This window comes from Mandrillus leucophaeus, unplaced genomic scaffold, assembly GCF_000951045.1.
Source record: "Mandrillus leucophaeus isolate KB7577 unplaced genomic scaffold, Mleu.le_1.0 Scaffold61, whole genome shotgun sequence".
Taxonomy (NCBI): Eukaryota; Metazoa; Chordata; class Mammalia; order Primates; family Cercopithecidae; genus Mandrillus; species Mandrillus leucophaeus.
In genome coordinates, this window is record NW_012106586.1 from 5,112,308 (window position 1) to 5,135,193 (window position 22,886).

General features: G+C 45.7%; 1 protein-coding gene across 1 annotated transcript in view; it reads right to left on the minus strand.

The window, feature by feature from the left end:
- Positions 1 to 5,648: 5,648 nt before the first annotated feature.
- Positions 5,649 to 22,886, minus strand: part of FLT1 (fms-related tyrosine kinase 1) — a 168,521-nt gene continuing 151,283 nt past the window's right edge. The window contains exons 22-28 of the mRNA XM_011999979.1: positions 22,554 to 22,665; positions 20,659 to 20,758; positions 15,171 to 15,276; positions 14,763 to 14,905; positions 12,027 to 12,111; positions 9,878 to 9,972; positions 5,649 to 6,583 (exon numbers count right to left, since the gene is read on the minus strand). Of these exons, the coding sequence (XP_011855369.1) occupies positions 6,382 to 6,583; positions 9,878 to 9,972; positions 12,027 to 12,111; positions 14,763 to 14,905; positions 15,171 to 15,276; positions 20,659 to 20,758; positions 22,554 to 22,665 (843 nt within the window). The 3' untranslated portion in view covers positions 5,649 to 6,381. The remainder of the gene's footprint in view (positions 6,584 to 9,877; positions 9,973 to 12,026; positions 12,112 to 14,762; positions 14,906 to 15,170; positions 15,277 to 20,658; positions 20,759 to 22,553; positions 22,666 to 22,886) is intronic.

Genomic DNA, 22,886 nt, shown 5'->3' on the forward strand with positions numbered 1-22,886 from the left:
AAAAAAAAAAAAAAAAAAAAAAAAAAAACCCAGATGGAGTAGGGTGGTAGCAGTAGAGGTGGTGCAGAGTGACTGGACTCCAAATATGTTTTAAATGTAGAGCCAACAGGGATGTCCTGATTCACTGGATATGGACAAAGAAGAGAGAAGTCAGGAATGACTCTAAGATTTTGGCTTGCTGGCCAGGCGCAGTGGCTCACACCTGTTAATCCCAGCATTTGGGAGGTCAAGGTGCACAGACCACCTGAGCCCAAAGTTTGAGTCAGGCCTGGGCAACATAGTGAGACCTCATCTCCACAAAAAGTAAAATTGACCAGGCGTGGTGTCATGCACCTGTAGTCCCAGGTACTCCCAGCTACTCAGGAGGCTGAGGTGGGAGGATTGGTTGAGCCAAGGAGGTCAAGGCTGCAGTGCACCAAGATCGTGCCACTGCACTCCGGCCTGAGTGACAAAGTAAGACCCTGTCTCAAAAAAAAAAATTTTTTTTTTTGGCTTGATGCTGACAGGATACAGGATTCTACTGAATTGGAAGAGACTGTTGTAACAAAGAGTCTACGGGACGGGAGGATGGAGAAACAGGAGAAGACAATTTGGGAGTTTGGTCTGAGGCCCATTAAGTTTGAGATGTTTAGTACACATTTGTTCTGGTTATTTGTTTTGTAACAACTCCACCGTTAATGGCATAAAACAAGCATTTTATTCCGTTCTGGGATTCTGTGCGTCAGGAATCTGGGCAAGACACAGCAGGGAGGCTTGTCTCTGCGCCATTGTGATTGGGCCTCGGCTGGGAAATTCCAATGGCTGGGGGCTGGAATGACTTGAAGGCTGGGCTCAGCTGGCTGCTGTCTATGGGAGCACCTTCAGTTGGCCTCCATGTGGCTTAGGTTTCTCCAAGTATGGCCACTGGGTCCCTCGCAGGAACTGTTGAAGAGTGAGCGTATCAAGACTCAGGAAATGCATCATCTTTTCTGACCTGGCCTCCAAGCCATGCAGTGTCCCTTCTTTCACATTCCGTTGATCACGAGTGAGTCCTAAAGCCAGCTCTGATTCTAGGCGAGGGGACATTGCCGAAGGTTGTGTGAGATGGGAGATATTCTTGCAGCTATGTTGAAAAATATAATAGAATATCTTTGAAAAATACAGTACAATATCTTTGAAAAATACACCAGTATTTGAAAAAAATACAGTCTGCCAGAGCATCCAGAAGAGATGTCAGGTTAGCACTTGTGTCTATATGAGTTTAGAGTGTTGCAGCAGGTAGGGAGAATCTGTTCTGTCAATGAAAGTCATCATATGGGTGTCACTGAAAGCCCTGAGATTGGTTGAGATCTGAAGGGAGTTTGTATAGACTGAGAAAAGAAAGCTTCAAGGGCGAGCCCTGGGGTAACTAGAGCAATGTTCAAAAGTCAGGGGAAAGAGGTAAAACCAGCAAAAGAGACAGAAGTAGCCAAAGAGATGGAAAGAAGAAAGTATCATGTCCTGGAACCAAACTGAAGTTGTTTTTGTGAATGAGTGTCAAGCTGTTGAAGTGTCAAATAAGAATGGGACTGAGAGTTGGCCGTTGGATTTATCAATGTGGAGTCACTGGTGACCTTAGCAAAAGCAGTTTCGGTAAGTGAGCGTGAAAGCTAGGTTTGAGTGGGTTTAAGAGGGAGTGGGAGGAGGGGAGTTGGAAACAAGTAATAATAACTAATAACCAACTCGCTCATGGGATTTTGCTGTAAAGGGAAATAGAGAAATTGGGTGGTCGCTAGAGGAGAAAGTACAGATGAAAATTTTGTGACATGGGAGAAATAACATGTATGTTCCAGTGGAAGAGGGGAAAATTGATGGTGGGAGGGGGTGGAGAATTGCTAAAGCAATAGCTTCAAGTCTGAGAGGAAGGGACACCAGTGTGTTTTGGGTTGTCCATCTAGAAGGGCTGCACAGTATAAGGGGACATAAGCTTGGAGGTGGGGAGACATGACAAGTGGGGTCTTAGGGTTCTTTAATCTTCCCATTGACGTAAAGGGTATACTAATAGTACCTATCATGTTAGATTGCCTTGAAAATAAGTGTATTCCGTTAAAGCACTCTAAATAGTTGCTGGCACATATTGGGCACTCAAATAATAGCAATGATAGCAATTACTAGCTATCACTGCTTCCCAAATACCAATCTGTGGAACAACATGTGTTCATTAGTTTATTCTAGTACAAATGAAAATGGGAAAAAGAAGGATAATAGAGGTATGTTTCAAATACAAATATATTTTGGTCTGAGATTAAGCCCTTCCACCTTTTCAAATGGGTTTTCTTCTATGAAAAGTTGTGGTACTAAATGGTAGGGGTTTTTTCTTCTTTTAGTAATATCGTATTGAATAATTGCATCCATACATTCATATATATACACACACATTCACAAGTAAGTGTGCAGCTCAGTGACTCATCATGAAGTGAGCATACCTGTGCACTGCCCCCCAGATCAGGAAATAGAACATTAGTAGCATCCGGTTGGATTTTGTTTTGTATTTTTTTCCCCCTCCCTTAAGTGTTCTTAGTTCGCAGAATAGAAGAATGGCCATCGCCGTGTTGGGATCAAGGATTTTTCTTTTATTTAATTTCCTGGGCTGTGAAACCCCAAAGTCTGGTAATATGTTTAACACTGAGGAGTCCAATGAACCTTACTAGGCCATACTTCTGCTGGAGGAAAAAATAAAAATAAATTCCCAAATGTACTATAAGTTTCCAGAGCCATGAGAACATTTCTAAACTGTGATGTGACATTGATTCCTCAAGCATTCTTCAAGTCATTTGCCTGAATGAGTGATTTTATTCTTATGTTATGAAACCCGTAATACTTTTTAAGGTTTCAGATTCTTGAAGACAAAATGCCTCTTGCCCTCTTGAGTTAACTAAAAGTTTACTGAGATTCGTCATTTATCCATTTTTATTGTCTTTGTCCCAAATAAAGTAGGCCTATTTTTTCCCCTTAAAATATCTTATATCTAGTTTCCTTATGACGTTATTAGGCAGGTAACACTATGACTGCTTTCTAAGACAAAGTGTTGGTCACTTATTCAATTGCTAGTACTTAGGACCTGAGCTGTTTTCCTAGGATGTAATCCACAAAACAAGACTGGAGAACGCTGACCTGGCATGTGTACTGACACATTCTTGTGTGTCAAGCTTTTGCCTGTTATTTTGTGTGGTTTCCTGCAGCATGAGCACACACCCGCTGTGATTATGCTAATGATTTATCAGCTGAAAATTAGTGTTTGGGGACAACTGCCTCTTTTTAATTGAGGGCACTTTTCTCTGCGGCTGGCACTCACACCCAGCATATGCTTTACTTGTTTCATGATCCTGTTGATGTTAGGGTTTAGTTTTCTGGGCAATCTGCCTCGTTTGATTTTGTGTTTTACTTGCTGTTTGCAGTGTTCGGATTGTTCAGCACAGCCATTCTCTAGGACCGATAGAAGCCTCTTTGCCTTCTCTTCAGCAGTGTTTGCTTTCTCTTTCTTGTGCTGTGTTTAGTAAAGAACACCAGTCCTCTACCCCCAGGGACACCCGTGACCCCTTTTTTACACTTACAAGCAAATCCGGGAGAAAATATGTACATTTTTGGAAGTTAATTTTATTATATGAAGATGGTATACAAAATACATTCATCATGACTAGAAATATAGGACCAAACCATGTCTGTCTTGTATCTGTAGCATATATTCTTGGTTTGTATAAAAGTAACTTTAAAATTCCAGTTTCCTTAAATAGTTATGCACAACACACACACACACACACATACACATATAGTTACACCACTGTTGGCCAAAGATGCACTCCTCCTTTAATCAATTTAAATGAGGCTAGCGAGTATCTGTTTGATGTTTGCGTTCTTATGGGCTAGGAAACAAGGCACAGGTCCCTAAAATTAACATCTAGGCGTCACTTCTTGGACTGACAAGACACAGACTCGTGTATGGTTTCAGCCCCATTCCACCCACACTGCTCCACATACATTATCTCAGAAACTCTGACAGGAAGTGCTTGTTCTTTGTTAGTGCCATTTTTGTCATAAATGGCAAATGATTGGAATATTATCAGTTAATTCATGTTTCAGTTTTCAGTGCTATTTTAATGAACAAGCACTTTGTAACTAGCTCATTATTACAAGCCTCCATTTTTCTTTCTACATTAAGACTCCAGATGGAACCATTCTTTGACTGACGGATGGACTCATGTATGCTACAAACCTGAGTTTGAAGAAGCCGAGTAACGGAATTCTAATGATTTTTCTTTGCTCTTGGAAAGGAGTATTTATTATGGTCTCTTAATGATTAAGAATTAGATTATTGAAATCAAGACATATGAATAGCTAAGGTTTTATTTGTTATCACTATTTGCTGGGCTGTTATCTGATTTGGAAAAAAAAAAAAGTAGAGAATTGACTGAGGTCTTTTTTCTGTGTTTAACCTCCTTCCAGTTACCTGATTTATAATATTGCCAGCTGTCACAGGTGCTTTTGTGTATACAAAGAAGAGGAAGAACAAAGATTTGTCCTCTCCTCTGGCTCTAGCCTGCTTTTGTTTGGATTTAGATCTTGGTGGAGAGACCTGTCCCGCTCCTCTCTTCTGGCTAGTGAGTCTTCCACAAAAGCCACTGCCAGGAGCCAGTGGGCTCGCTTGGGAATATGCTGATGGTGGTCCCATCTCTTCATTCAGAGAGCCTTTAAACAAGGATGTGGCACATAAGAATGGAAGCATACATTCTTCTGTTACTTAGAGCCCAGGTTCTAGAGTTAAGTTACATGGATAAAAGGAAGCATACTCTTCTCCCCAAGCAGCAGCAATCCACTGTTGCCTGTCCAGCTTCTGACTGGCTGCAGAAGGTGCAGGCATCCTAAATACATAGACCCTAACTTGCATAAATAGCGTCCAACAGAGCCAGCTTTAGTGATCCAAGGCTCACTTGATCTTTAGACCCTAAGAGTAGGCGTCCTTTGCTACCCTGTCTCCCTATTCCCATCATGCTCAGACCCCAGGCAAGGTTCAAAGCAGTTGAAAATGGGCTTTTCTTCTAATGATGGCTCATTAACTAATATCCTGAGTCCCAACTGGAGAAATATCTTGCATAAATTACGTATCACCTTTTTTCTCGAGGAGCTTAAAGTGCTTAATATGCGTCAGCTAATGCTCTTCCACATCCTTCCAGATTAGTGTGAGAGCGTGGAATCCCCATGAAATGAAAAGGAAACATGACTGGTTGCCTGTGCTTTGGGTCCCACCTGTGTTGGTGAATTGGTTTGGCTGGTATAGAGATGGGGTTTTCCCTTGACCTAATTGACCTTTTTCCTCCGTCAGCCCTAGTTTTGGTATGGAGAAAACCCTCCCCGAGACGGCATTTTCATTCTTCTCGGCTTGCTTTCACAATGAACTGTGCAAAACAGGATAATACCAAGAAATTGAGTTAAGTGTCTGGACTGTATATTAATACTCAAAATAGAATGTGACATTTTAAGTGTTAAGGCCATCATGCCATGGATACAACCTAAGTTTTCAGTGCATCTTACCAGAGGAGCCAAAAGTATGGGCTCAGAGTTGAGTGCCACCCTCAGTGCTGTAAATCAAAACATACCACGAATGGGAATGGACATAGAACCAGTTCCATAGGTAAAGTTCTAAAATTTGCTTTAGTTCCAAAAAAGGTATTTGTCCTTTTCTTGCCTCCCAGAATCCAGAAAATGTCCCCTCATCTCTGTCCCATCTGGTCCTGGCTGGGCCCTCAAATATAGAAGGGTGAGCTGGGAAGCCACTGAAATGGCATTGCTGAGCCCCGTCCCCCTCCCCACCCACATGGTGAGTCTCAAATTCTTTCTCATGCCTTCTCCCGGTTTCTCTTTTCTCCCTTGCTTTCTGCCTTTTTCCTTTTCCTCCTCACGTCTTAGGCCTGCTAAAGGACTCCTGAAATGTTGCTCCGGCCAGCCAGTGATCCTTGGGGCTAACGGGCTTGTTGCCCTGGGTTTTGGGCTGCGGGGCTGGCCTAGTGGGGTCCATGATGCATTGGGTGATCAGTGCGGCTCCTGAATCAAACTAGTCCTGTGTGCCCTGAGGTGGCGGAGGTTGGAGCAGGGCAGTCATCGGGCTTAGGAAGGATTTCTCTAACACTGAGTAACATGAGGATTTAGCAGTAGTGTTCTTCACTTGTCACTATTTCTCTATCTGGAGTTACATTCTTGTTAGTCAAAAAAAAAAAAAAAAAAGCACTATTAAAAAATCACAAAAAGCAGCTGGCTCCCATGGAAAGGTCAAGGTGTAAACTTACATATGCATAATACTGGCAAAAGCTAGTTTCCCGGGGGTATAAATACACATGTGCTTCTAGAAATAAGGCTTTGTGTCAAACTCTAGACGGGTGGGGTGGAGTACAGGACCACCGAGTTGTAGTCTGGGGGCGGGGAGCAGCACGCGATTTTCCTTTCCAGCTCAGCGTTGTCGTAGGTGAACCTGCGCTTGCCTTCGCTGATGTGCCCACAGCTGGAATGGCAGAAACTGGGCCTGCTGGCATCAGAAAGCCCCGACTCCTTACTTTTACTGGTGACTCTCAAGCTAAAGAAAGAAAGGAAAGAAATCAAATGTTCAGAATTGGTTTTTAGAAAACAAGACACTAAAATCCACTCTTTCTGAGTGGGTCATTTGTTCATACCTGTCCTAGAGTTCATGGTTTTCGAACCCCACCTCAACTGCTGTCAGATTTCCTCTGTTCTAAAGCTGCACATGGCCTCCCTCATAGCAGCTGGGTGTCATGGGGCAGAAAGACAGTGGCTGGGGGAGGGTGTGAGATGTCTGCTAAGATAACGCAAACCCATAATCCGGGTGGAAAGTAACTCCAAGACCTGGGTGCAGCCCTCTCCTATTCTCGGGTCAAACAGCTTCTGTGGTAGGCTGAGAAATGCCTCCTGCCCTCCAAAATATTCACATTTTTCATATTTTATCTCCCTTCTAGCCTCCAGAACTGCAAGAGAATAAATTTCTCTTGTAAGTTGCCAAGTTAGTGCCAATTTGTTACAACAGTCTCAGAAAACAATAGAGCTTCACACACACAGGTGAGCGCCCCTCTCCCTATCGTGCCTGTGTTCTAGAAGAGGAAACACTTTTAGTTATGGTGCTACTTGTCACCAGCAAGGCTCAAGGGTGGAGAAACTTGCTTCTGGGTCCTCTACGTTATACCCAGACTAGGACAGACACCTGAGGAGGAAGGGCTGCTCTTGCCCTTTAATATTCGTTTGAATTTTTTATTTTCAAGGGATCTGGGATGAGGAAGGGAACCCGTGAAGCATGTTTTAGACTGGTCTGGACTAACATGTCCATGTTCTATATTTTCAGTCTCAGAGTAGAGGATACAATTTATGGTTTATGTTTTTCTTTAACAAATATCTAGATAAAATTAGTCACCACCCATTTTCTGAGGTGTTCCAAAGTAGGAAACAAAACAGCATGTATCCTACATTCCCCTTTGATCCATTCATTCCTCACTGGTGCCTCTGATGGGCTGTAACTCAATTCTAATACCATTGTGCTCATGTGAAAAGGAAACACACACACAGATGTTTGCCTGGAAATGCCCCTGTCTTTCCCATTTACTTGTGGTCGATGAACTGTGCTAACTACATCACTTGGAGGCACTTGTTGCCATTCTTTGATTTAGATCAGGGTTCAAAAACTATAACCCATATCTGCCCACCTGGCTGGTGTTTTTTTTTTTAATGAGAGCTTTTTGGAGATATAATTTACATACTGCATAATTCACCTATTTAAAGTGTGTAAGCCAATGGTTTTTTGTATCGACACAAGTTGTGCAAACATCACCATAATCAACTTGAGAGCTGCCACCACCCCCCAAAACTCATACCCATTAGCAGTCTTTGCTCCTCACACCCTCCAGCTCCAGCCCAAGGAAACTACTGGTCTACTTTCTGCCTCCAGATTTACCAATTCTGGGCATTTCATATAGAAGGACTCATACAATATGAGATATTTTATGACTGCTTTTACTGAGCGTAATATTTTCAAGGTTCATCCAGGTTGTAACATGCATGCATACTGCATACTTTTTATTGACAATTTATATTGTGTGGATATACCATATTTTATTCATTTAGTCATCAACTGATGGATATTTTGGTTGTTTCTACTTTTGGCGATTATGAGTAATGCTGCTATGAACATCTGTATGCAAGTTTTGCTGTGGATATCAGTTTTCATTTCTCTTGAGTATATGCCTAGGAGTTGAATTGCTGAGTCTCGGGGTAACTGTTTAACCTTTTAGGGCAACAGCTAAACTGTTTTCCAAAGTGATTGTGCCATTTAACATTTCCACCAGCAGTGTAGGAGGGTTCCAATTTCTCCATATCCTCGCCACACTGACTTCATCTAGCTATCCTCATGGGTGTGAAGTGGTATCTCATGGTAATCTCTTTCCCTTTTTTTATCCCTCTGTCACCCAGGCTAGAGTGTAGTGCTGCAATTGTGGCTCGCTGCAGCCTCAATCTCCCAAGCTCAAGTGATCCTCCCACCTCAGCCTCCCAAGTAGCTGGGACTAAAGGCACATGCCAGCACGCCCAGCTAATTTCTGAAATTTTAGTAGAGACAGGGTTTTGCCATGTTGCTCCTGGACTCAAGTGATCCACCCACCTCGGCCTCCCAAAGTGTTGAGACTACTGCATGAGCCACCACGACCAGCCCCTCATGGTAGTCTTGATTTGTATTTCCCTAATGACTGATGATGTTGAGCATCTTTTCATGTACTCGCTGGCCATGCTCACCTGTTTCTATAAATACAGTGTGTGGGAACAGAGCCGTGTCTTCTTGATGATGTACTGTCTACGGCTGCTTTTTATACTATAATGCACGCTTGCCCAACTTGTGGCCCGCGGGCTGCATGCAGCCCAGGATGGCTTTGAATGCGGCCCAACACAAACTCGTAAACTTTCTTAAAACATTATGAGATTTGTTTGCAACTTTTTTAGCTTATCGGTTATTATTAGTGTCAGTGTATTTTATGTGTAACCCAAGATAATTCTTCCATTGTGGCCCAGGGAAGCCAAAAGATTGGACACCCCTGCTAATGGCAGTAGGGAACATGTGCTATCTAGCCCTTTAAAAAAATGGCTGCCCACCCCGGATTCAGGTGAAAGAGGAGCAGGTTCTGCCTTCGGGTGAGACAGGGAACAGGCATTTGAACGAGGAAAGGAAGGAACATCCGACAGGCGCAGCTTTTCCCAGTCCAACACCGTTGCGAGGTAGCGACTCGCACAGAGAAGCTGCAGCGGCATTTGGTGGTGCATAAGACTCCTGACAGTGGTGGCCACGGCGTGGAGGGAGGAGCTGGTGGACTGGTCAAGCCAGGGCTTCGTGGAGAAATTGTCAAGTGAGAAAAGGGTGCCAGGATGAAGTGGGAAAGTCATTCATCTGTAGGGGCTGAGTTCTCAGGCTGCAGGTCTTAGCCCTGGAAAACAGTACTGGGACTCCTCATGTATCAGCCCTGCCGGCATAGGGAGTAACAGCGGGGGCGTCCTCTCCCACCGCCGGGAGCGTGTCTCCCTCTGCGCCATGCACAGGTGGGCACATCAGGCTTCTTTCCCTGAGGCACTGTGCTTCCCACGTCTGGAATGCCTGTCTGCAAGATTTTCTGCACGTTTTCCCCAGAGCTTGGTGCTCATATGTCCCATTTGATGTTCCCCTTTTTTTGCCCTCTGGGGGGAAATGTTTTTCTGCAACGCCTGAACACTATAGTGCAGGAGGGCAAGTAGTCCTCAAACATCCCTCATTACACCACCTATCCCCAGCATCTCCCCTCGTACCCTCCATCGACTGATCACAGAAAAGATACCCGATGCTTACTCAATCTTGAGCGAGGCCTTGGGTTTGCTGTCAGTCCAGGTGAAGCGCTTCAGCATGGGAGAGGCCAACAGAGTGCTGCTGTCCCCCTGGTAGTCCTACGGGGAGAAGGAGAAAGGTGATAGTTTTGCCTGGCCCAGCGGGAGTCCATGCTGAGCCTGAGGGATGATCCTGGGATGCATCTGTTGATCCAGGCTCTGCCTCACCCTCCACAATCCCCGCCTATTGAGACAAAGCATTTTCTCTAAGTTGGTCACTACAAACTTGACCCGCTGCAAATCATGTCTGATCCCCAGTGACTTTGAGGCCCTTCCTGAACACGAAGTAAATACATTTAAGCAAAAGGGAAAATGGCAAGTAACAGGTTAACATTTTCCACAGTAAACTATGATGCAACTTATCGCATAAAGATACTAAAACTAATTTGGCAGATCGCGATTGACTATGAGTATGCCATAGTAGCGGTGGCCACCATAGACACGAATTCTAAGAAATCCTAAAGACATGGTTTGATTTTTTTTCTTAAACTTGATGGAATTCTCAGCCCCCACCCCCCACCCCTTGGTTATAGTCTCCAGCAATTAGATTTCCTTGTTGGTTTCTCTTTGGCACTGAGTTGCCTGCAGACTCTTCACTACTTTGTTAATACGGCATGTTCCAGTAAGCGGATCCCACACTTTGTTCCTGCCACCCTTTAAGACTCTTACGGGGCAGTGTCCTTAATTATGAGTAAACACCTAAGCAAACAAAGAAGCTGTCATCATTCACCACTGATTTAGGGTTGGAGGGTGAAGGTTGAGAATTCTTTCACGTTTTGCTCAGTATTTTTCCCTCGGCCTTGAAAACAATGTACCAAGCAGCCAAACAATATATCCATATACTTTACTTTTATATTCTTCAGCTTATTTTTGATGCTTAAAATATTTAAAATAATCTTTCCCTTTATCTGGTGTGTCCGATAAGGTTGTGGTGTTTCTTTTTTTTTAAGGATGACTGTGCCTGCCTCAAGGCCACACTGATTGTAGTGATCACCTTCACACTGTTGTTGGCCTTGCAGGCCCTTTATGGGACATAGTCATTGCCAGACTTCTTTTTTTTTTAAGAGAGAGTCTCGCTCTGTTGCCCAGCCTGGAGTGCGGTGGCATGATCTCGGCTCACTGCAAGCTCCGCCTCCCAGGTTCACGCCATTCTCCTGCCTAAGCCTCCCTAGTAGCTGGGACTATAGGCACCCGCCACCACGTCCAGCTAATTTTTTTGTGTTTTTAGTAGAGACTGGGTTTCACCGTGTTGGCCAGGATGGTCTCGATCTCCTGACCTCGTGATCCACCTGCCTCGGCCTCCCAAAGTGCTGGTATTACAGGCATGAGCCAGCGCGCCCGGCCTCACCAGCACTTCTTAAACGTTAATGTGTCCAGGAATCCCCTAGGGATCTTGCCAAGGCGCACCTGACTCAGTGGGTGTGGGTGGGTGCTGAGAGTTGGCATTTCTAGCCGGCTCCTAGGTTGTAGGAACCTGCCTATCTGGAGATCACACTTTGAGTCCCAGAGGCTGCAACATCAGAACTGCAGTATCGCTCCTGCCCATCCTCCTCTCCTCCCCTTAGCCCCTCAACCCCACATCACTGGGCTTTAGAGAGAAGAGCTGGTGAGGCCTCTTGTTTGCCAGGCTATACTGGTTGGCTTCTCCCAGTGTGGCTGGGTAGGAACACGGCCGTTCAACCTGCAGAGCCTCAGGAGAAAGGAGCATAAGGCTTGGGTGGACCCCTCCCCGCCTCAAGGCTGCTTGCAGGAGGCTCTCCCTTACATCACAAAGGCCACCACCCACACAGCTGGGAGTTCCTCTGTTACTCTGAAAGCAAAGCTGCATCGCTGACAGCTAAGCAGCTTAGAAATACACAAAGGAGTTTCCTAAGGGTCTAAATTCCTACCACGCAGGGACTTGGGTCCTGGAGTGAGTTCATGGAACTCTGCTTTCAAATTAGCTCTGCACAGCTAGGTCTAGTTGTCAGTCCTCCCAACACTGTCATTTCAGCCACTCCTGAATCCAGCTGCTCGCTGACCAAGAGCTACCACACTACTGGCATTGGTGTCTGGAAGGGATCTGAAGAAGGGGTCTGCCAGCGTGCACTGGGTACCTTAACTTCATGACTTACATCAAACATGGAGGTGGCATTTGGTAAAAGTTCTTCAAAGGTTTTGATTCTTTCCAGGCTCATGAACTTGAAAGCATTTACATATCTAAAGAAGAAACAAAGAATTATCAAGACAGGAAAAGGCATTCAGCTGTAATGAGTCAGGAGACCACAGGCAACCTATCCTAGCTAAGAGGAACCAACACACCAACAGGAATCACCTAACTCCTGAGGCCCCAATCTCCCCGCTGTGACCCCTGGGAATCTTGGCGGCATTGCCACTGCCTCCCATGGTTGTCAATTCACATTCTGTCGTGTTGAGGAAACTCCCAGAGGGACCTGCTCGGGTCCGTTGTGAAATCAGAGAATGTCAGGCCTAGGAGAGCCTGGAGGCATCATCTGGTCTGAGTGCCCAATGGCGCAGGAGAGAAATGATGTGCAGGGAAGCGATAGGACTTTAGCAGGTACTCCGAAAAGGATGTGAGGCGGCAGAATGACCTGGCATGGCTACATGGCTAAATATTATTTAATGGCATAATTGAGTGCTAGCGCCAGGCTTGCATATGTTTTCTGTGATTACAGATTGGGAGAATTGGGTAGGGTTGTATGATGTCTCTATAACTACCTACTGACTTTTGTTGATGATCTATTAGGAAGGACTATTGGAGACATCCACTCTGTGGTTACTCACAAGGCAAGTTCACCTACTGACTGAATTTCTCAGTCCCATACTCTGTCACTCTCTGCCAGTCCCAGTGTCATGGGCAAGCTCCCTACTGGCCTAAGGCTAAGCCCCCTTAGAAGGGTCCACATATAACTGACATGCCACCCACCCCTCCCCTCCCTCTCTCTAATGCAGCCAGACCTTGCCAATTTATTTAATCCGAACTAGTTTTCCCAACTTCACAAAATGATGACTCATCTGCTTCAGCCTCTTGGGCTGGTTGTGAGGCCTGAACAGTGAGGCTGACCTGTAATCCATCACCACTAGTCTGGATGTGCCACTGGGTTTCTTTGAGTCCTGTCACAGGTGGGTAGCAGTATTTTCTTTTTTCTTTTCTTTTTTTTTGGAGACAGAGTTTTGCTCTGTCACCTAGGCTAGAGTGCAGTGGCACGATCTCAGCTCACTGAAACCTCCGCCGCCCTGGTTCAAGTGATTCTCCTACCTCAGCCTCCCGAGTAGCTGGGACTACAGGTGCATGCCACTGCACCCAGCTAATTTTTGTATTTTTAGTAGAGACGGGGTTTCACCATGTTGGCCAGGCTGGTCTTGAACTCCTGACCTCAGGTGATCCACCCGTTTCGGCCTCCCAAAGTGCTGGGGGGATTCCAGGCGTGAGCCACTGTGCCCGGCTGTGAGCAGTATTTTCTGACTGCTGCAGCTCCTTCCCATATCTTCCCTGGTGGCTGAACTGAGGTCAGAGCCAGAGAGCTGTGCTTACTGCAAAGAGAGATGCTAGAGGTCCATAGCACGGTCTGGAAGCCCTAAAAGGAGTCCTGACTGCATTGGGTACAGGGAGGGAGGGTCAGAACTCCTGGGTTAGAAAACTATTCTGCCACTTTCTAGCTACACAGCTTCTGCAAGCCTTCCTCCTGGGAGCCTTAAGGTCTCCATTTATGTAACAGGAATGATATGTTCTTCCCAAGACTGCTCTGAGCGTAAAAGGAGTTGATAGATGGAAAAAGCCTAGCACCGTGCCAGACCCAGCACGTGTCTGTGTAACCATCAGCCCTGCCCAGGTTTCATGCATGCGTAACTATCAGTCCTGAAGTCAGGCCCCGGGGCCAGCAGTGGCCACAGTACATATCTGTTCCCTTGCCTTGCCCCTTCTCCAGTTCCCTCTGCAGTAATACGGGATAGATTCATTTGTTAGGTCAAAACAAAGCAAAACAAATGAAAACACAGCTCGCCTTGTTTGTTTAGTTTTATCTAAGGTTTCACCAAAAAATTCAATGTCGTGGGGAAAAGAAAAGATGGGGTAAGGTTCTAGAATAAGATAGACAAGAAACTTAAGAAAATGTAATCTGTTATTCTTAATTGGATCCTGCTTTTTTAAAAAAGATGTAAAGACAGGTGAAATTATGGAAATTTGACTATTAGATGGCATTAAGGAATTTATTTGGTGTGATAATTTTGGTGTGGTTTACACAGGAGTATGTCCTTCTTTGAGTGCAGTCACGCAATCATAGCTCACTGCAGCCTCCATCTCCCGGGCTCAAGTGATCCTCCAACCTCAGCCTCCTGAGTAGCTGGGACTACAGGTGCACACCACCACACCCGGCTAATTTTTTTATTTTTAGTAAGACAAGGTCTCTCTATGTTGCCGAGACAGATTTTGAACTCCTAGGCTCAAGTGATCCTCCCACCTCAGTCTCCCAAAGTGCTGCGATTACAGGCACAAGCCACTGTGCCCAGCAATAATAGCCTTCTTCCAAAATGTATACCAAAGTATTTAGGAGTAAAGTGCTATTATGACTTAAGCCTCCTTTTAAATGATTCAGCAAAAAGAAAAATTCAGAACAAACACAATCATAGAGCGTATAATAGACAAAATAGGGCAAAATGTTAACAACAGTTGAATTTAGGGGATGGGCATATGGGTGATGATCACTACACAATCTTTCTTTCTTCCTTTTTCCTTCCTTCCTTCCTTCCTTCACACCTTCCTTCCTTCTTTCCCTCCTTCCTTCTTTCTTTTTCCTTCTTTTTTTTTGTTGGAAAATTCTGTGATATAAAGTTTGAGAAAGAAATCTTACCTGACATCATCAGAGCTTTCTGAATTAAACTTCGGAGCCGAAATACCTTCCTTGAAGAAGTCCTCAGAGAAGGCAGGAGTTGAGTATGTAAACCCACTATTTCCTGTCAGTATGGCATTGATTGGGATGTAGTCTTTACCATCCTAAAATACCGAAGATAGAGCTCTCATTGCATCAATTCTGACTTCAACAATTTCTACGAACCATTATGTCAACTTTGATTTGTCATTCGCACAATCTTGGTTGTGTTTTGAGAAGACAATTCTGTACACACACACACACACACACACACACACTTTTTTAAAACTTCTCATCTCAGCTATTCTATTAATAGCGCTTAAAAAAACAAATAAAATGCCCCCCGATGTACACTCAAAGGCATTTAGATGTAGATAAATTTCGTGTTACCTGTTGTACATTTGCTTGAAGCAAATCACCCAGTTTTTCCACAAGTTCTGCAAATCTTGGCCTTTCTTTTGGGTCTCTGTGCCAGCAGTCCAGCATGATCTGATAGCTGGTGGGGAAAACAGCAACAGAAGTAGCTGGAGAGCAGTGATCATCCTATGCATTGCCTTACGTACTGCAAAGGGAGGGCTGTCATCCGCATAAAGACCAAGCGTTCTGTATACTAGGTGACCCTGTTTCATTCTGAGGTTTGGTTTATAGCACCAGCACTTAAAAGGCTGTCTGGGCCAGGTCCTGCTGTCAGTGGAAAACACGTCTACCAAGACAGACTAACCAACCCTCCAGAGCTCATGGGTACCCAGGTTCTTTGTTGTGCCTGTGGCCTCTGCAGGTGGAAAGTCTGAGTTCTGTGACTGAAACACAGCTATTCAGAAAGGAAACCCCACTGCTCACTGCAGTTCAGTGTGAAGTGGAGTACTCCTCCCTGCACTTTCAGAAGCAGGACAATGTCCTTTAAGTTTAAAAAAAAAAAAAAAAAAAGGTCATACAGCCATAAATATCAGTGGCCGAATAGTTTGTAGTACTTATTTCATTCTTGGGTTGTCACAAAGGTTGGTTTAGCTTCTTAAAAAGCATGTGGCATTTCCAAGTCCTCACACTTCCCTTGATGGACTAAGCAGTGGAGACCAGTGGGGAAGGTCCTGTGTACATGACTGCGTCACTTCCAGAAGCTGAAGCCCCAGTGTGGGGTTTCTGGGGCTGTGAGCAAGGTTCCTGTGTGCAGCTGATCATTCTCCCCCAGCACCGCAGAGCCGCTGTTACAAACTGGCCTCCCACCACTCAAGGCACACAGTACAGCCTGGGCACCTGGATAGGAAACATTTGTCCTAATAGCACAGAGGTCAAATCTTGTCCTGGGATTCCAATGTCAACAGATTCCTCTGCAATTCTTCTCTTACGTTTTATTATTATTATTATTATTATTATTATTATTATTTTTGATGCAGAGTCTCGCTCTGTCGACCAGGCTTGAGTGCAGTGGCATGATCTCAGCTTACTGCAACCTCCGCCTCCCAGGTTCAAGTGATCCTCCTGCCTTAGCCTCCCGAGTAGCTGGGATCACAGGCGCCCACCACCACGCCTGGTTAATTTTTGTGTTTTTAGTAGAGATGGGGTTTTATCATGTTTGCCAGGCTGGTCTCGAACTCCTGGCCTCAACTATTCACCAGCCTCGGCCTCTCAAAGTTCTGGGATTACAGGCATGAGCCACCACGCCCAGCCTCTTCTTTACATTTTAGATATAACGGCATCAGGCTCCTCTCTTGGGCATGTCTGCATGGACTCGAGGTCTGCACCTACCGCCCTCTCTGAAAAGCACAGGCCAGAGGTCCATACACGCACTGCATTAAGAACTGATTCTCCTTGAACCTTGCGCTCTTCAAGGGATGTTTATTATACATTACCTCTTCTCTCAGAAGATGGCCTGGATGAAAAAAGGACTCTGAGTCACACTCAAATCTGAATGGGCCCCGAATTTGATTCCCACCCATCAGGTTGTAAGCACTGTGTGGGCAGGGCCTCATTTCCACACCTCTCGCCTACCCCAGAGCAATAAATATCTGCTAAAAGAAGTCAGACTCGTCTCCGGGAAGAGATGACTCTGCTCCTTCTGTGAATTCTTCCGCTGTACTGCAGACAGTACAGCTGTGCTTGTGCTGGGAGAAACCCCAGTTCATAGCCTCCCTCGGACACTTCTTAGAGGTATGCCTTTAGGGGGTGCCAATGGCTCTAGATATCTCTTAAGTATATTCCTATTTTGTTTCAAAGTATATGAGGTGGCTGCCAAACGCAGTAAGACTACAGGAAGGTAAGAAAAAGAAAAAAAAAAAAAAAGAATCCAGGTGTGGTGGCTAACATCTATAATCCCAATGCTTTGGGAGGCCATGGTGGGACAATTGTTTGAAGTCAGGAGTTCAAGATCATCCTGGACAACATAGCGAGACTTTATCTCCACAAAAAATAGAAGAGTTAGTCAAGCATGGTGATGCACGCCTGTAGTCCCTGTAGTACAGGAGGCTGAGGCGGGAGGATCACTTGAGCCTGTGAGGTTGAGGCTGGGCTCCAAAGAGAGGCCTTCAGGTAGAGGCTGTGGGCTCGTCTCCTCCCGCACCATCGTCTCCCCACAGGATCAAGCTGCTGTCTGGGAGAGGCACCATCCTGAGCAGGACACTCCCTGATTTCCCTGCTGACACTTGTAAACGGAACCATCTACAACCACTTGCTGTTTTTTACTTTTGACTCTTGGATTCCGATTTTTAGTTTCCACTCTTCTTGCCTAAAATCCAATGTGAATCATCTCAGCAAACACCAAAGGAAAAGAAAAAACAAAATCAAAAAATTCATTGCTTATTCCCTTATTGAAGGACATCTGATTCAACAGTATCTGGGCAAGGAACCAACAACTCAATGTTACAAGATTCTGTGCCACTAAGTAAATAGGTTTAGTAAAGTTAAGAGACATTAGTTTGCATCCAAGCTGGGGACGAGGGGCCTCCAGGAAGTTTTCTTTCCAAGCTATCACCCAAGTTCCCAAATACACACCGCTTTACGCCAAGTTCAGATCACAGAATCCCAGTTCTGAGAAGCTGCACTTGGTCCTCACCCAGCCCTTCCTACTGTTAGAACAAACAAGAAGGAAATTACTCCATCAGCTTTCACATGCTTGAGAAAATGTCTGAAGGTTTGAAGTCTGGCCTTCTGAAGAAGTATTTCACCAGAGCTTCTTACTTTTTAAAATGTCTAAAATCTCTCCCTCCTCAGAATTAAGGAACCATACCACTCTCTCTAGGTCGCTCGAGGCAAGGGAGCTACCTGAGTGAGGTTTATGTAAAGACTTGAAGGTTTGAGCAAGTCCAAGGCAATTTTTGGTCCAAAGCTGATGTGACTTTGTACCTCTGAGTTATTTCCGACCACAGCCTGGGTATGAACGGGAAGCGCACTCTGCAGGGGTGTGGGATGGTGCTGTGGTCTCTGGACTCAGGCTGAATTCGCTGAAGTTATTACCAGTGCAGCCTTGAGCAAATCACTTACATGTGCGGTGCCTGTTTTCTCATCTGTGAAATGGAAATCATGGTAGTCCTACTTTATAGGACTGTTATGAGCATTAAATAAATTAATGCTTAAAATAGTGGCACTTATAAGAACCAAATAAATATTTAATCAGTATTATTCAATACTGTTATAATAAAAACTAGTTTCAGGCCAGGCATGGAGGCTCACTCCTGTAATCCCAACACTTCGGGAGTCCAAGGCCAGTGGATCACTTGAGCTCAGGAGTTTGAGACCAGCCTGGCCAACATGGAGAAACCCCATCTCTACAAAAAAATACAAAAATTAGCCAGGCATGGTGGCACATGCCTATAGTCCCAGCAACTCAGGAGGCTGAGGAAGAAGCATGACTTGAACTCAGGAGGTGGAGGTTGCAGTGAGCTGCGATCACGTCACTGCACTCCAGCCTGGACAGCAGAGCGAGACACTATCTCAAAAAAACAAACAAACAAAAAAACCCAACTAAACTAATTTCATACTATTTAGAATTTATACGGAAGTAAAAATAAAAATTAATTTCATACTGTTTTGCATTTATTTTGATGTAAAAATCTTGTTATTTAATAATAACAATTATTAGTAGTAATTGAGAGCCTACTCTTGAGATTTTCAGACTATGTGAAGATTGGAAGGACATATTTAATTCAAAGCATGAGTGGCCGTATCAGAGAAGCATTTCTTCTGAGGACTGTGGGGTCTGTTCCTAATTCAACAGCCCCTGTGGTCTAGCGACATCAGTCCGGAGGCTTGGGTTCTGAATGTCTCCTCTGCTTCTCAGCTGACAGACAGCACATTGCTTCAGGTCTTGGCATCTCGGTTTCATTACTTGCTAAATTCAGATTATAATAGCTGCCCTGACCACCCCTCAAGGTCTCTGGGAACTTCAAATGAGACTATATGTGGGAAAACATTAGAAAATCATAAAGTTAATCATCCAGCTCTATCCCTAGCTCTCAGAAACAGGCCTTGCCTCAGCTCCCTGTACTTTTCTGATGAGGACACCATGCACCAGTGACAAGAACAGGTCCCTTCCCGCTTCCCTATGCTTGGGCAGAGCTACCCAGCCCTGCTGTTGGGCCTGAGTCTTCCGTCCACCTCTCCAGTTCCCCATTCTGGGCCTGACCTACCCTTACCCCGAGATGATGAAGGAAAGAGACAGCGACTTTGCCCTTTGGCCAAGCCCACACTTCCTGCATTCCCTGACTCCTTCTCAAAGGCCAGCCAGTGCTTCTGACAGGACCCCATTGTGTGGGTGGAATGGGAGGGCCCCTGCCAGTTCAGGAAAGGTGGTGCCGCCTCAGGGAGGCCCAAGTCCTTGTCAGCAGCTCCACAAAAGTGCAAGTGTCATCACATTCCTGCTCAGGCCTCAAAGTGCAAAACATCCACAAATCCCCAGGAAAAAAAGAGTGTCCAAGAGAGGCAAGCAAGTGCAATTTGCACAGTGGAGAAAGCCTCACAGGGACACCCCGAAAAGCCATGTGACCAGGCAGCTCCAGACAGCTGCTGGGCCTATTCCTAAAGGATTCTTTTTTTTTTTTTGAGACACAGTCTCACTCTGTCGTCACCCAGGCTGGAGTGCAGTGGCGTGATCTTGGCTCACTGCAATCTCTGCTTCCTGGGCTTAAGTGATTCTCATGCCTCAGCCTCGCAAGCAGTTGCCACCAGGCCCAGCTAACTTTTGTAGTTTTAGTAGAGACGGGGTTTCACCATGTTGGCCAGGCTAGTCTTGAACTCCTGACCTCAAGTGATCCGCCCACCTCTGCCTCCCAAAGTGCTGGGATTACAGATGTGAGCCACCACGCCCGGCCCCTATTCCTCCTAAAGGATTCTAAGGAACTTGTATTGCCCGCAAAGCCTTCTGTGAAGCATAATCATGATGTCAGGAAGTTCCCCTTTTCCTCTCCAAGACCTCTTCTGCAGACCACATCAACCCCTTCATGGGCGTTCTGTGCAGATATAGGAATGGTCACAAGATCAAGGTCTGGCTCTCCATCCCTAGGGCTGCTAGGCCTGTTTGGCTCCCACTCTGTGAGTGAGGCCAAGGTCTTGCATTCAGTTCCTAGGTGACCTGTTTGTTTTGCCTGGATTCATACCTAGAAACTAAATTTCTAACTTCAGTTCCCAGCTAGAGCCCTTGAAAAGTCACGTCAGTGGTCAGGAGAGGAAATAGGCAGGGATGGGTCAAGGGCCATGTGCCCCACTGTAAGAAAATGCTCCCAAAATATCTGGGCCTGACGGGCTGAGGGGAGCATCTCTAAAGGAAAGAAGAACCTTGGCATCTTCCAAGACTGGGACTCTAAGAATCCATGAAACATCCCCTCTCAGGGATGCCCTGGTGAAAAGCGAGCTGTCAGATGGGGAGCGGAGGGCACCAAGGGCTCACATTTCAGGAGTAGAGTACTCAGGAGCTCTCATCCTCATGCCTTCCCTCAGGCGACTGCAAAAGTCCTCATCCATTTGTACTCCTGGGTATGGAGACCCGCCTGTGGGAGACAATGTGGAAAACACACGGCCTATTATGGCTTCAGGGTACAAAAGACCAAGAGGGGACAATTCAGTGTTTCTTTCCTCCCTTTAAAGTGATGTTTTAGTAATAAATTCCCAGTGATTACAACAGATCTCAATGGACAGTACAACACACAGAGAAGCTCAGCGAGTCCTTGCTAAGGACACCCGCTTGGTTGGGTGGTCACATGGTGTGGGGCTGGTGCCCACAGGCCATTCCTATGGCTACTCCTGCCTGTGTGGTCAGAGGAAGAGGTGTCGTCTGAAGGGTCCTGGTCTTCTCCCCACAAGTAACTCTAAAGAAGTCCCATCATTAGAGACTCAGCCTTTGGGTTAGCGAGTTTTCTTTTTTTTTTAAGAGATGGGTCTCCCTCTGTCACCAGGCTGGAGTGTGGTGGCATGATCTTAGCTCACTGCAGCTTCGAACTCCTGGGCTCAAGCAAGTCTCCTGCCTCAGCCTCCAGAGCAGCTGGGACTCCAGGTCCTCACCATCACGGCACTTGGCTTAGGCTTCTTTTTAAAACGCCAATAGATTTGGGATAGGCTACATGGGAATCATTCACACTTGAGTGGGAATGACTTTAATTCACTCTCTTGCAAACTTCCTACAGTACCAGGGCTCTAGGAGTTGTGACAGGCCTGAGGGAAGGGGGGCTTTGGGCTCCAGGGCTGGGCTGAATGGAGTGGAGTGGGGTGGGGGCTGCCCGTGGTCAGGAGTCTGCAGACCTAAGAGAACCAGAGACCTAAGAGGCCTAGGCTTTGCCTTCTGCCGGTTTTACTGCCCAGGATTCCCCTACAACCTTTCCTTTTAGGGGGATTCTTGCCAGGACTGGGGGTGGCAAGGCCTTCTAATGCACTCTTGTTCTAGCCCTTGAGCCTCATCTACCTCAGCATTTGTTTGTCTGCACTTTCTAGTGATTACTGCTGGTAGGAAGCAGCTGGGAGACGTGCAGTGCTGGCACTGTGTCATTGTGGGGCCACTGCAGCCGCCAAGCTGCTTTCAAAGACTGGAAGCAACAGGTGCCTGTCATCGAAAGCAGGGGAATGATTTTCACACATTACAGGAAACCAGGGATGTTACTGGGTGACTTTTATTTGCTGTGAAAGGCAAATTTTTGGCAAAGCCCAGAAGACTCTTGGCTAGAACTTGGGTTTTGGAGGCCTCAGATCATCACTGTGTGTCTGCAAGCAGATGTGGGCTCTGCACGCATCTGTGTGCTTTGAACAGGGCTTCTAGCCGCCCATAGTGGATGTTTTTGCAAGCAGAATAAATACAACCAGTGTTCTTTACTGCTCATCCTGTATAATCCGGTGTCCAGAGCCGTATCATGTGTTAATATCAGAGGCCCTGGAAAGGTCTCCTGTTTCTAACAGCCCTTTCCTCACTGGGTTAGCTGGGCTTACTATGGCCTTTCCTAGGAAGAAATTTTGAGGTGGTGGGAGATGCGGGGAGGGAACGGGTAAGGGCGTTAGAGGTGTGCGTGTTGAGGAATTGGAAAAGGACAGAATTGGAAAAAGTACAGAAAAAGATAAACCCGACTTCAGACTTTATACCCATCTGACCTTGCTCGTGATCGTATAAAGCCCTTTTACAGTAGAGGGCAGACAAACATATGCCATTACTCATCTGAGAGTCTACATGGACCCATGGCACCCTAAGAGTTTTTGTTACAGTAGGAGCTAATCTAAAGGCTATCTAGCCAAAGGACATTCAGCAGAAGATGCAGACATTTATTTCTGGGCTGTTTGATCTCTTCCTTCTCCCAAATTTACCTAAGGAGAAGATTTCCCACAGCAATACTCCGTAAGACCACACGTCGCTCTTGGTGCTGTAGATTTTGTCAAAGATAGATTCAGGAGCCATCCATTTCAGAGGAAGTCGAGTCTGGAAGAGGGCAAAGGGGCCTTGAGCAGAAGGGCATGAAAACAAAGCACATTCAACCCAAGTGCCCATGGGGTCACCTCCCAGATAGCATATGGCCCATAAATCATTTCCTAGAGCAGTTCTGGTTTCTAACATAGAGAACACCGTAGTATGCAGTGTTACACTAAAAGAGGGAGCTAGAGTGCTATACTGAGTCCAATGAAGGCAGTACATGTTCAGTA